This window comes from Lactuca sativa, chromosome 4 (assembly GCF_002870075.4).
Source record: "Lactuca sativa cultivar Salinas chromosome 4, Lsat_Salinas_v11, whole genome shotgun sequence".
Lineage (NCBI taxonomy): Eukaryota > Viridiplantae > Streptophyta > Magnoliopsida > Asterales > Asteraceae > Lactuca > Lactuca sativa.
Window position 1 is genome coordinate 3,053,707 of NC_056626.2, and position 13,504 is coordinate 3,067,210.

Here is a 13,504-nt window from a genome sequence, read left to right on the forward strand (position 1 = left end):
AGGTCAAAGTCAAAGTCAAAGTGGTCAAAATCAACAAGTCAACTGAGTCAATCCAACGGAGTCAACTCAGTCGAGCTAACACAGAACGCGTACGTGGGGTGTACTCTAAAGGTACATGGGGCGTACTCAAATCTTGAGCACAGACGGGAGAGTTGACCATGTACGCGGTGCGTACTCAAGTTATGCAGGGCGTACACTCAGACTTCTCAAAACTTCATTAAGAGCTTAATACCTTAAGATCTTACGTCCAACTTTCATATCCAAGGCTAAATCATCCTCAAAAGACATAAAGTTTCCAAATTAATGACTTTTCATGCCCATTAAGTGCTTAACTCAACATCTTAATACATTATGACCTTCTAAAGAATCCATGGAGCAAAACCAACCATTAAGACCCCATTTTTATGACTCAAGATCCTTCCTAAGGTCTGAATGGACGACTTAATGGGTCAAGAACATGTTATGCTCAATAATAACCACATATGGGACAAAAAGAACCTAAAATCAACCCCAAAACAAGATCTAACTGAAACTTCACCAAGTTCAGAACTTTATCACTCCAAGTGATGCCCAAAGATGGTGTGATTCTAGATCTAAAGTACTTCAATCCTTCAAGATGGTATCTACTTCCTTCCTTCTTCTTTAAAGGCACAAAACACACACACTCAAGCTTAGAAATGCTTCACATGGTGGATTAGGGTTGCAAGAACGTTTTGAGAGGATAAAGGCTGGTTTAAAGAGCCAAGGTTGAGAGCTAATGATGAATAAATAGAGTACAAACCCTAAATATTAGGGTTTGGGACTTTACCCTGTACGCCCAACATACACAAAACGTACGCCCAACGTACGTAGCTCCGCCCCCAAAATCTAAAAGTGGCAATATCAGCCCTTCTCAGCCACATGTCTTACATTATAAGGACCAAAATAAATTAAATTTCAATATAAGGGTAAAAAAAATGAAAGTACCTAGAAACAAGATGTTACAGTTCTCCCCCACTTAACTTAGACTTCGTCCTTGAAGTTTGGTGTAGTAAATAAATCTGGGTAATTCTCTCGCATCTCAGCATCCAACTCCCAGGTCTACTCGGAGCCTCTCCAATGCTGCCACTGAACCTTTACCAAAGGTATATCCTTGTTGCACATGACCTTCATCTTTCTCTCTAATATAGTCACCGACCTTTAAATATAATTCAGGCACTGATCAACCTGAATATCCTCCAAAGCACCACTGCCTTACCGTCCAAAACACACTTCCGCAACTGAGAGACATGGAAAGTGTTGTGGATCTGACTGAGCTCGCTCGACAAATCCAACCGGTAGACCACCCGACCTACCCTGACTATCACACGGAATGGACCAATATACCGGGTACCTAATTTCCCCCTCTTCCTAAAGCGTATCACACCCTTCCAAGGTGAGACATTTAGTAGAAGCATATCGCTGACCTGGAATTCCAACTCCGATCAGCACCGGTCGGAATAACTCTTCTGCCGACTCTGAGTTGTCTACAGTCTCTGCCTGATATGTTGGATAAGCTCTGTGGTCTGAAGGACTACTTCGGTCATTCCCAAGACCCTGTGACCAAGCTCTCCCCAACAAACTAGGGCGCTGTAAAGCCCCAAAATTACAGTCTAAAAATTTCGTTTGAGAAACATTACTTAAACGATGATTGTCAATCCATAACATAAATCATAACATAAAATTAGAGTGTTAATTCAAAACATATTCTTATTATCAGAGTAAAACATCCCAGGCTGACTAACTATGGTGTGTGTCATGCGATCATCCCGAGCTCCTCCCTCTGCTATCGGAAATACTTGAAACCAAAACTGAAAACTATAAGCATGAAGCTTAGTGAGCTCCCCCAAACTACCACATACCATACAATAACATATAAAGCAACTACTGGGCCTTGCTCACTGCATCAGACCGAAGTCCGGAAACTGCATCGGACTGGAGTCCGGAACTAACCAGGGCCTTGCCCTCTGCATCGGACCGAAGTCTGAAAACTGCATCAGACCGAAGTCCGGAACTATCCTGGGCCTTGCCCTCTGCATCGGACCGAAGTCTGGAAACTGGATCAGACCAAAGTCCGGAACTAATTGAACATAACATAGCATAATCATAACTACTAGCATAAACACATATACTGCATACTGCATCGGACCGAAGTCCGGAACACATAACACACATACATGCTTGAGTCATGAAGACCTCAAGCACACTGAACTACTGCATCGGACCGAAGTCCGGAACTACTGCTAACTAAACGGGCCAACATTATGGTCGTAGACCCGATCCTACTGGAAGGAAGACTCACCTGTACTGTTGAACTCTGTTGATAATACTATGGCTGCTAATAGACTATTCTCTGAAGTGCTACTCTCCTAGCTCACCGAGCTACCAACACCAAATAATAGAACTTAGCCTAAACTGTCCTCCAGAGGTCAACTAATTCAACTCTGGTCAAGGTCCTGGTTAAAGTCAACTTTCCAGTTGACCTGACTCGCCGAGTGGTTCTATCAACTCACCGAGTCCATGCCCCTATACCTCCAAAACAACCCCGACTCCACTCGTCGAGTCTGGCAATAACTCGGCGGGTTCTCCTTCAACTAACCCTTCGGGACCATCTTCAACCGACTCGTCGGGTTCATCTTCGAACTCGTCGAGTTCATCATCATCGCATGAAAGTCTACGCTTTGACTCGCCGAGTTGTATGAACAACTCGTTGAGTTCATCTTCATAACTAAGAAGATTGTCTTGGACTCGCCGAGTTGCTCATTGAACTCGTCGAGTGCTATGATCTTCATAACCATTATGGGTCCTGACTGATTGAATCCTCCTTAACCTCACTCACTGATCTGACTTATAAACATAAGGATTTGGGTTTGCAACCCGACTCACCGAGTCCATGAACTGATTCGTCAAGTCTTCCTTGTGACATCTTTACTCTGTCGATTTCAGTCCAAGCCAACACCTCCAACTCATAGATCTGGACTCCTTATGCTAGCATTGCATGTAAAGTTGCTAACTTTACGTGCATACAAGGTGTTATGAGGCTAGAACACCAAATCCAAGCTAATTATGAAGATCAAGGGCAAGAAATGGAACCCTAACTAGATAAAGCCAACCACTTTGAGCTTCCAAAGCTCAAAAGTGTCCAAATCTGCTGTCCAATCCACCCTCAAAGGCTTATCACTCGGATTGACCTTGGAAATGGTCCAAATGTGACCAAACCTATGCTAGAAAGGGGATATAGATGATTAACAGTCAAGGTATAAGCTTTTTACCTCTAAATGGTCTGAAATGCTACCCCAACTCTGGATCTATAGCTTCTTCTTGCACCACCAAGGTCCTTCTTCCCTCTCCAAGCTTCAATTCACTCTCAAGGCAAGAACTAGCTCAACAATGGAGTTGGGTGGCTAGGGTTTTGGGTTCTGGACGAGAGAGGCCGAAAATGAACCCTGGGGAAGAGAATAAGACGCTTAAATAGGGTACCAAGTCCCGGAATTAGGGTTTCCCAACCCAGACCAGACTCGTCGAGTCCACCCGCCGACTCATCGAGTCGACCACTTATTTTGCATACGGAACCCGCTCTAACTCGTCGAGTTCTTCCTTGGACTCGACGAGTTGACACCCTTGACTAAGGGTTTTTCTTTCCTTTCTTGGTCTTTTGGATTCTGGGTGTTACAGGCACGACATCTCTGACCATACAAGAGCTCAAAAAGTGGGGCATAAATGCTGGAGAGGTAGCTTTTGTTGTAGGAAAACTCTGCAAGGCGTAGGTAGGAATCCCAACTCCCAACAAAATCTACTACACAAGCTCGCAACATATCCTCAAGTGCTTAGATGGTCCGTCCATTCTGACCGTCGGTTTGCGGGTGATAAGTCGTGCTGAAATGTAGCCTCATGTCGAGTTGCTCGTGGAACCTTTGCCAAAATAGGGAAGTGAACCGAACATCCCGGTATGAAACAATGAAGATCAAAACCTATCTTGGAAGTGTTGTGTTTATCCAGTATTTTGACGTTGTGAGGCTGAGAGTCCTTTACCTGGTATGGAGATCGGCAGATTCGAAATGGGATCATCGATGGTCGCAAGTTGATGTCGATAGGCCTAAATCGATGTCAAGGTTGAATGATCGATGAAGGCTGAGTCTTGGAGTCTAATAGATAACAAAGGGATAGCTTGTTTGAATTCGAATTGAGTTAAATGGGTTTATGTTTAAGAGTCAAACTCAATTTTGACTTATACCTGCATTTGCTCGTTTCCTGGTATCGAGTTCGATTTGGTATCGATTGTTTTTCAAGCCTGGAATCGAAAGTGGTATCAACTCTGGGATGTCGATTTTGTTTGATTGCGAGTTTTATGGGAGTTTGATTTTGAAGTCTTCACTTTTGTGTTGATATATAGATGATGAACAGATTCGATGAGATAGTAAATGGTTTAGAATCGAAATGGATTTATTAATATCGACTTTTGCTGTTCGATTTCAATGGATGATTTCGTTTTGGGTTCGGTGTCGAACTACTTGATGTCGACAATTTGGATTTGAGGTTAAAAACCAGTTTCGCCTTGGATTGTATTTTGGTTTGGAGTTTCGAAATGGGTGGATTCAATTGGGAAGTTGGTTTGTTTGATAGCGAATGAAAGGGAAGGCGACATTGAGTTGGATATGTTAGTTCGAAATGGGTGTAACTAAAGTGAATGCAATCTGTTTGGGAATTTGATTTTGGAGTCTCACTGCAAGTTCGTTTTTTAAAGGAACACAGTTCGGTAGCACATAAATTGGTTTTAAAATCGGTGGTCGTCGGTTCGTTAACGAGGAGTCGATGTCGGTTCGTTAGCGAAAGATTGGCATAAATTGTTGTTCGTTAACGAACGGTTTTGCTTTGTTCACAAGGTTTAAATTGTTATTCGGGTCGGAACCGAACCGACCCGACCCGACCCCGAATAAACCGAAAACCGAATAAGGGTAATTGTATGAACCGAAAATCGAACCAAATAAGCAATATGGGTTCGGTTCGGGTATTATTCGGTTCGGTTCGGTTCTGACCCGAATAACCCAAATAACATGTATAAGATGATTAAGGAGCCGAATAACCCGAATAACCCAAATAACATTTACAATGTGATTATAAATATTGTATTTTGTATGACTTTTGTAGCTTATGATAAACACGAATAACACAGATTAACTATTCTTGATATATAAAATGTAAAATCCAACCGCCACAATCTTAAGATATAGTTATTAAGCAACATATTAAACACTAAACATTAAACATCCAAAACACCTAAAAAAACTATCTATAAGTATATAAGTTAAACATTAAACATTACGTGAGTATTTTGGGTAACGATTGATATAATATAAGACTGAATAAGCAATCGTGCAGATGGAAAAAAAAAATGTGACTTTTCATATTTGGTTCGGTCCAAATGGACCGAATAAGCCCTTATTCGAGTAACCCGGACCGAATAACCCGAAAACCGAATAAGCCTTATTTAATTACCCGAAAACCGAATCGAATTGCTTATTCGGGTCTAATTCGGTTCGGTTTTCGGTTCGGTTCGGTTCGGGTTTCAGACCAAATTCTCATCCCTAGATGAAAAGTGAATGTTAGCGAAGGTAACGTCTCCTGTGAAATGAATGGGGAAGAAGAAATGAATAGTTTCGAATGACACCCTTGGTCTTTTTGATAAAAACAAATTGTAAAGTGTGATGTAGTTCTCATTTAGTCCCTGTAGTTTCGACATGTTGGCAGAAACTATCCAACTTCGAAATTGGACTAACAATTATGAGAAATGGAGCCTAGAATTATCCAAGTTATTAATGATATTCTTAAACCCAAAATCTAATAATGTCAACATTACATGGACACATAGCACGATCATGATATACCATGTATGCGACATGATACTATTACAAATTAAAATTGTCCTTTTTAGGTGTCATGGTTTTACAATGTTAAAGACCCTCTACACTAACTCCACATAGGATGATAGTGGTGGCATCTATTTCATACCATGAGAGAGAGAGAGAGAGAGAGAGAGAGAGAGAGAGAGAGAGAGGTGGCATTGGGGGTTTGGGGTGACACACATGTTTCCCACAAACACCGTGGCATACCGTGGTGTATACTATACCACAACTACTCCCCAGAGCCTTAGAACTTTCATGAGCAAACGATTAATTGGAGATACTTCGTTGCCTAAATATGACGGAATCTATTTTAAATATAGATTGATTTTTGCCAAGAGCTATATGTCTTTCCAGATTCTCTTATATATGTAATGTTGGCCCTTTAAATGCTTTTTAGCTGATCAAAGCACATGATATAATCTTTTTGCCCAAAATATCTCTGATTTTTGTGTTTATTCATGTGGTGGTGTACGTATATCTTAAGGTTAGTTACGTACCATGCAACCCCGTTAAAAAAAAAAAAAAAAAAGTAGCATCGTTGATGCAAGTAAAGAGAAAAAACAAACATGAAATGTTATACAAAAGATCACTAATACTGATAGTAATTGCCCAGAATTAAACACAAAGGAGTAATACGTTCACGAAATTTTAGATTCAGATGGCAAACAGCGGTAGCTGCTGAGGATATTAAAACAGATACGAACGTAGCAGTCCAATCAAGCCATTCCTCCGCTTGTAGCTGTCCTGATTATCTGAAACAAAGCTGAAGAGAGAAGCAAACATTAATTATTAGCACAATCAGGAACCAAGAAGTGAAAATCGTTGAAATTCACAAACAATATATAATAATTACATGATCCGATGACAACAAAAACGAAAAACCCAAGCATAACAGGGCCAACAGGGTAGCTCTTTCCCTTTTTCGCAAATGTTTCAGGAACTGATCCACGCCTCACGATGTTCTTATCAAACTTCTCCACCTTCCGATCTGCAACACGTCTTGAAGTCGTCTAGATACAAATATAAACCAACATAATAAAAAATAACTCCCAATTCATGTTATTCAAATGCAATTACAACATCAGAAACTCTCAATAACAAATCGTCGTTTTAGTTACTGGAGTATTTCGATATGAATTCATTAGATTATCTTAGATACAGATTACTGGATTAGGTTTAAAAATCATCAATTTCCTTTTAGTATGAAGAAACTAGATCGATCTTCCAAGAATATATTTTAACTCAATCATGTATAAATAAGAACGACTTGATATTAGGATGTATTGGTTTATTAAGGTATGTTATGTTATTTTTATGGAAGGGACAATCCATTCCTAATCTGATAAAATAATGTACAATTGTCGAGCAGGAAAAAAAAAACAGATTCCATGATACAAATTCAAAGCCAATACGAATTGAAATTCATAAGGCTGGCTGGTACAGCTTCCGAAATCAATTAAAGCAGAAAAAATATTCTACGGGAAAATACAAAATCAACGTTATGATTGTTACATTATCAATCATATTGTTATAAATAGAAACAGGGTGAATCACGACGAAGAATTGACTTGAGAGTTGAGATCTAGAACAACATTACCATGATGATGAAAAGATAATGGAAGGCCGCCTGAGAGACTAAAAATATATTCCGGCGAGGATAGGACACCGTAAAATTCCTATTTTCGGGTTTTCTGATTCTGATGAGATGAGAGAGAATCACAAAGGTGAAGGATTGATATCCGATAACGTATTTATAGAAGCTTTTTCCTTTTGGGTACTGTATGAAGAGGTGCAAACAACAAAAGCAAAATACTTGTTAATGGTCAAAAGCACGTCATTTGGTGACGTGTCAGAATGTAAGTGGATACAAATGACGTATAAAGTCCCAATAGGAAATCCAATGGTTACGTGACCTGTAAGGTATCGCTTTTCTCATTTTCTGTTATATATTTGAAATTGCGCAACAAAGACCCTTCAAGTATGGGTAGATTTTCATCTCAGGGCTTTGATGGGAATTCTTTGATGATTACTTTGAGGGTTATTATTCAAAGGAAATGATTAGAGTCTCAGCCTCTCAGGTCGGGAATATGTTTGTTATTTCCCATTAAGATTGTAGTCTCACTGAATCCAGTTATGTAATTTCTAATATTACTACTTAGTCATATCGATTATCCTGCATTTTATATATTATTGTCAGGTTGATCAACTTGTCTTTAAAAAGTCTAAATGTTTGAATTCTAACAGCTCATAGCTTAAGCTATATTAACCTATTTGTAATTTTCCTCACTCTTTGTAAAAGCTAATTTCTTACTAACATGCAGATTTGTGAACGCTTTATGCATTGGATGTGCTTCTTAGCTTTCTACAATCTTACCGAATCGCAAAGGTGATCCTTTATTCTTCATTGTTTTTGCTTATATTTATCTAACTCTAATTTTACCTAATTATATGTGCGTTCTAACAAGGTGAGAGCTTTTGGACTACATTTTCATCCATTGATACTTTTAGATGCTTGTCCTTTTTAGCTTATCTAAGTTCCATTCTTAACGGTTCAAATGCAATCTCTTGCATTTCAGGGCTTAAAAAAATGCAAGGTCACAACAATCCTGCTCCACCAGGTATAATTAGAATTCCACCTCACGATTGAACTTTTTGTTACTATTAATGGAAAGATATCCAGTATATACTTCCAGATAAGACAAAACGGTTGATTAGTTGTTACCAAATTAGTTTCCAGCTTAACAAAGGGTGCTATTTGTTCACCTTTGGCACAATGCCTACTTATGCATTACACAAGTCAGGTGTTTTTTTCTTATTCCCCCCATAAAATCAAGATTTGAATCGGTGACAAAAATAAAATAAAATGAGTATTTTTCAAGTTTTTCTGGGAGTCAAACAATACTCAAAATGGGGAAGTAAAACTTTCTATCTTCCATTGCTTGATTGCAAACCATGGTGATCTCAAAACATAGGTGATAAGTTTAGGCTTTGAATTTGTTTATTTGTGTGTATATATGTATACAAAACTAATGATTTTGTTTCTTTTTTCTCTAAGCTTTTGAAACAGAGTAGCATTGCGCTTCAACTATCGACATGCCTCTTCATTGAACTTCAACTTTCTGATGAAGGTATTGGTAGGCAATTTAATTTGAATGCAGTAATGATAAGTTGGTATAAATTTCCAGTCTTTTTTGTTATAAATGTTAAATATGCATGCAATATGAAATTTTATCTAATGGGTTCAATGGTCATAATGTAATATTGGAAGTGGTTCCTGCAGGGTTAACCTTGAACATAGCAAAAACACATGTCAAGACTTTCTTGGGATCAAAACGTAAGAGTTGACCCAATGATTTGTTTTTCTGATCAAAATGTCCTCACACATACTTGAACAATATATATTTGAGGTAAACTTTATTATTTTTGCATCATCAACTTTGAGTTGAAACTGTTTAAAGAAGTATAAAAAGACTGGAAAGGGTATTTATGTCCTTTTAGTTCTTTATGGAGCTGTTATAAGGATTGGAGCAGGAAAAGAAAGTTAGGTTACTTGGTTTATAAAAAGTTGGAGAAGCAATAAATGTAGAAGACATTTTTGGCAACTTTCGTACAAAAATCCAGATGTGTTGTTGTACCTTAAATTGCATCAAGTGGATGTTTTGGTTTTGAAAAGGATGGTCGGTTGGTTTGAAAGGGTATTTATATCTTACTTTGCATTGATTTTTCGTTTTGGAAAAGGTTTCTATTCTCCGTCCTCTAAAGCAATTCCTACTTTATGTTTGCCCATGTTTCAGGACTCAGGAGCGTTGTATTAATCAGAGGGCCAATTTTTCAACATTCCAGTGATAGATAAACATCGATATTGTATCTTAAACTAACAACAAATACGAACAATGTCAACCCTTTTCACAACCACAATCCTCACATTTGTTTGGTTTTTTTATGCAAAATACGTATGTTCGGGAGCTCTACTATTTCCACCTGGTTTATATTTTGCATCTAATATCAGGTTTTTACCTTTTTTTTTTTTTTTAATTTATATATACACATAGCCTGTAATTTACCAAAAATATGTAAAAAAAAATCTGATTAAAAGAGAAAATGGAATCTCGAAGCAATCAGTTTCCATGTCCAAACCTCTCTTAGCAGTTAGCACTAGATGTCGCATGTCAATTCAAAGGGCCACAATAACGTACATCTGTTTTGTTGAGTAGCATGAAGTCGAGTCATGCAAACCGGAAAGAATTTTTTGTACCAAAACAACCCTCCCTCCACATTTTAATTTTCCAATAAGTAATAACCAACGTTAAGGTTCTACAAGAAGTACAAGAGCAGTTCAAAACAAAGTCAAAATATCGGCATTGCAGCAACTAACAAAAAGTAGAGAGCAACATTTTAGGCACAATGCACACTACATCTTACCACCTATTCTACATCTTTCTTTCTTTTTTTCATCCAACGACCCACCAAAAAAACATCAAGAAACAAACTCGCTCCCAAGTTCAGGAAATTTCTCCACCCAAATGGCCAAAATAGGAGAAACACCGTCACTACTTGGAACCACAGTCTTCAACATCCACGTCATCGCCTTCCTTATAATCCGCTAAAACACAATCTTTATCATCATCTCCCATAACTTCCAGAAACTCAGGAGGAATGGCTGCAGGATCAAGCTCACAACAACCCTTTGGCGCATTTTCAGATTCTTCACCTGTAAGCATGTATGAAGGTATTTGATGAGAAAATCGAAACATTTCATTTCCCAAAACTACCCTTGTCCCATTATTACGGCTGTTTATGTGCTGCCTCTGAAACACCGTTTTAAACCCAGCAACTTTGGCAAGTGGCGTAACTGTAATTCCCGTTTCTTTATCGTATTCATCCACTTGGACGATTTCGTAATTTTGTTTCTCCATGTCTGGTTTCGGGTCGTTTCTGTTTCTGTATAGAGCACACACGTCTCCTTTCATAGGAAAAACACAAATGTTTCCGTTTTCTTGTTTCTTAAAATTAGCTTTATGGGAAAAGTAATTAGCAACCGTAACGATGTCGTGTTTTCCTGGTTTAAACTCACCGAATGCTTCCAAGAACTCGGGAGACAAACCTTCCGGATTAAGCCAACATATCTTCATCTTAAAAGGATCCAAAGAAACTACCTCCCGAATCATGGCATAGAATCTAGGCATTTCATCACGATCATCATATGCAGCCCACACTTGCCCTTTCTTAAAACATTTCTCACTTCTTTCTTCATCAAAATCATGAAAATCTGAATCTTGCACGTCGATCACTAACATTTCCGTTTCGTTCTTCGAATCTCCATTTTCCAAATCATCAATAACTTCTGAGCTCCATTCATGTAATTTCTTTTTAATTTCCATCGTTGCCTTATTTATTAACCGGGTCTTGTTGCTTTTATTGGACACGTCTTTCTTTCCTTCAACTGAAATTGATGCGTCGGTTTCCTTATTTTCCCCAACTTCATTCATTTCATTTTCATGTTTTGTTTTAAATGACAATTTGTTTGCCCATTTGGAGATCTTCCTTCTCAAAGCTTCCTCTCTTTTAGTAACTGCCTGGGCTTCTTCTCTATCCCTTTTCACTTTCCCATACGCCTCTTGCACCATGCTTGCTGCTTGCGCCACGTCAGCAGGACCCGTCTTTTTCAAGAATGGGGCCCACTTTGAGCTTGTGGAATGGTTAGCTGAATCAGCATGACCCACCTGCTCACTTGTTTCTGGGTTCACTCCTTGAGCTTCTGAAGAGGTTTTTTTTGTATTTGGTGGTGGGACCTCTTGTGCTAAAAAAGGTCCATGGCAAGTGGGGCATAGAAGATTTCGGTTCAAATACATTCTCACAAATTCATATTGCAATTTACATCTCTTGCATACTGTCCAAAACGTCTTGGGTATTGGCATCTGTTTATCAGATGATAAATGAACAGATGTGGGAAATGTTTTCATGGTGTGATTAACATCATCCACTGAAGAAGAATTAGTCCTACTTGTATCCTTTGTTTGGGCAGGTGTAACCTTTGTTCGGGCAGGTGCAACTTTTGTTTGTTGGGCAGGTGTACTCTTTGTATGTTGGGCTTGGGCAGGAGTACTCTTTGTAAAGTTGTGAAAACCGTTTTGTGCGTGTGGTGGTGGGGCCCGTGAACCATTGTTTTGAGTCTGTTTAAAACCAAAACCTCTACCGTTTCTCTTATGGTCATATGTTGATCTTTTTTCTTTATCGGATAGAATACTGAAAGCTTCAGAAATATATTTAAATGCCCCATCTGCCCCTGTTGACTTGTTCTTGTCTGGATGAAGAGATAATGCTAGTTCTCTGTAATGTTTCCTCACAGTCTTATCATCTGCTAATGGGCTTACACCAAGAATCCCATAAAAATCCAATTCACCATTTATTTTGTGTTCAGCAGCGACATACACATCTAGAACTGCTATAAGTTGGGAAATTCCATCAAGACCTGGATACAAAGTTTGGGCCTTTAAAGCAAATTTCTTGGCCCCCGTTATGTCCTTTCTAGAGAACTTAGATTCAGCAATTTCTTTAGCCCTTGTAGCTTCATCTCTATTGCACTCCATTATTCCTTTAAGAAATTGATTAGGACAATAAGAGTATAAGACACAATTTCCAAGTAAATACCAACATATATGTTCATACGATGTATATGCTAAATTGCTAATGATCCTATACATAAAAATAAATGATGACGCTTAAAACTAAGTTCAGATCCCATTAAAAAAAAAGTCGAACTTTAGATAGTTCCAAGCTTAACAAGCATATAATAGTTCACAAATAAGTAAATTCGTGTATGTTTGGGAACTGCAACTGAATGGCTCAGAACTCGAAACGAGAAAAATAAAAATCTCAGTTCACAATTTCAGCTAAATGAGGTCTAAAACCAACTAACAAACTTGAATCCATGCGCCCAAGAACGATATACAAAATCTAGATAACAACTAGGGTTATTTATTGACCTGTGTAGAATTTAAAAATCAAGATCAACTCATTTTTCAACGATCAGATCCTTGTGTGAGTCGGAAAAAAAAAACCCTAGAAAGTAACTGAATCCCGACTATCAAACTAATCGAAAAGCAGCTTGTAGAATAAGTTCGGATAACATACCAATGGCGGAAGTCGTAGAATTTGAATTACACGCAGGTTGTCATCTACAATCGTCTTCTCTCGAATTAAATATTTTGAGTTTTGGTCCCTCTTTTCTCACCCAAATCTTAAAAAATCCCCAAATAACACATCTACCCTTTCGCTTGTCTTCAAAAACTACTCTGCTAATTTTCCTCATCTTAAACCCTAACTCAAACTCATATTAAAATAACCTAACCATGGTTAACTTTTAACTTGAAGAACTAACTATGGTTGACATTTAACCCTTGGTGTGGTTAACCAATCATGAACATGATTTTTTGGTATTCCAAGGAATCGCTATCAAGTATAAATTCTTTAAAAAAACACATCATACACATTAAAATGTGAGGTTGGTGTTTTCTGACTAAAATCAAAACAAAAAATTTAACATGAAAGTTTTTATACTTTACGAACACAATATGATATGA

The 13,504-nt window shown here is 38.3% G+C and overlaps 2 protein-coding genes across 2 annotated transcripts; both read right to left on the reverse strand.

The window, feature by feature from the left end:
- Nucleotides 1-6,475: 6,475 nt before the first annotated feature.
- LOC111889873 (uncharacterized) lies at nucleotides 6,476-7,715 on the reverse strand. The gene is made up of 3 exons (XM_023886032.3): nucleotides 7,519-7,715; nucleotides 6,775-6,931; nucleotides 6,476-6,684 (listed from the first exon to the last, which is right to left on the reverse strand). Exons 1-3 carry the CDS (start codon nucleotides 7,519-7,521, stop codon nucleotides 6,638-6,640), a joined length of 207 nt encoding a protein of 68 aa, XP_023741800.1. The 5' UTR covers nucleotides 7,522-7,715; the 3' UTR covers nucleotides 6,476-6,637.
- Nucleotides 7,716-10,195: 2,480 nt separating this feature from the next.
- Nucleotides 10,196-13,225, reverse strand: LOC111889828 (uncharacterized). The gene is made up of 2 exons (XM_023885981.3): nucleotides 13,056-13,225; nucleotides 10,196-12,516 (listed from the first exon to the last, which is right to left on the reverse strand). The coding sequence occupies exon 2, from the start codon at nucleotides 12,509-12,511 to the stop codon at nucleotides 10,472-10,474; it is 2,040 nt and encodes a 679-aa protein (XP_023741749.1). The 5' UTR covers nucleotides 12,512-12,516; nucleotides 13,056-13,225; the 3' UTR covers nucleotides 10,196-10,471.
- Between the last annotated feature and the right edge of the window lie 279 nt (nucleotides 13,226-13,504).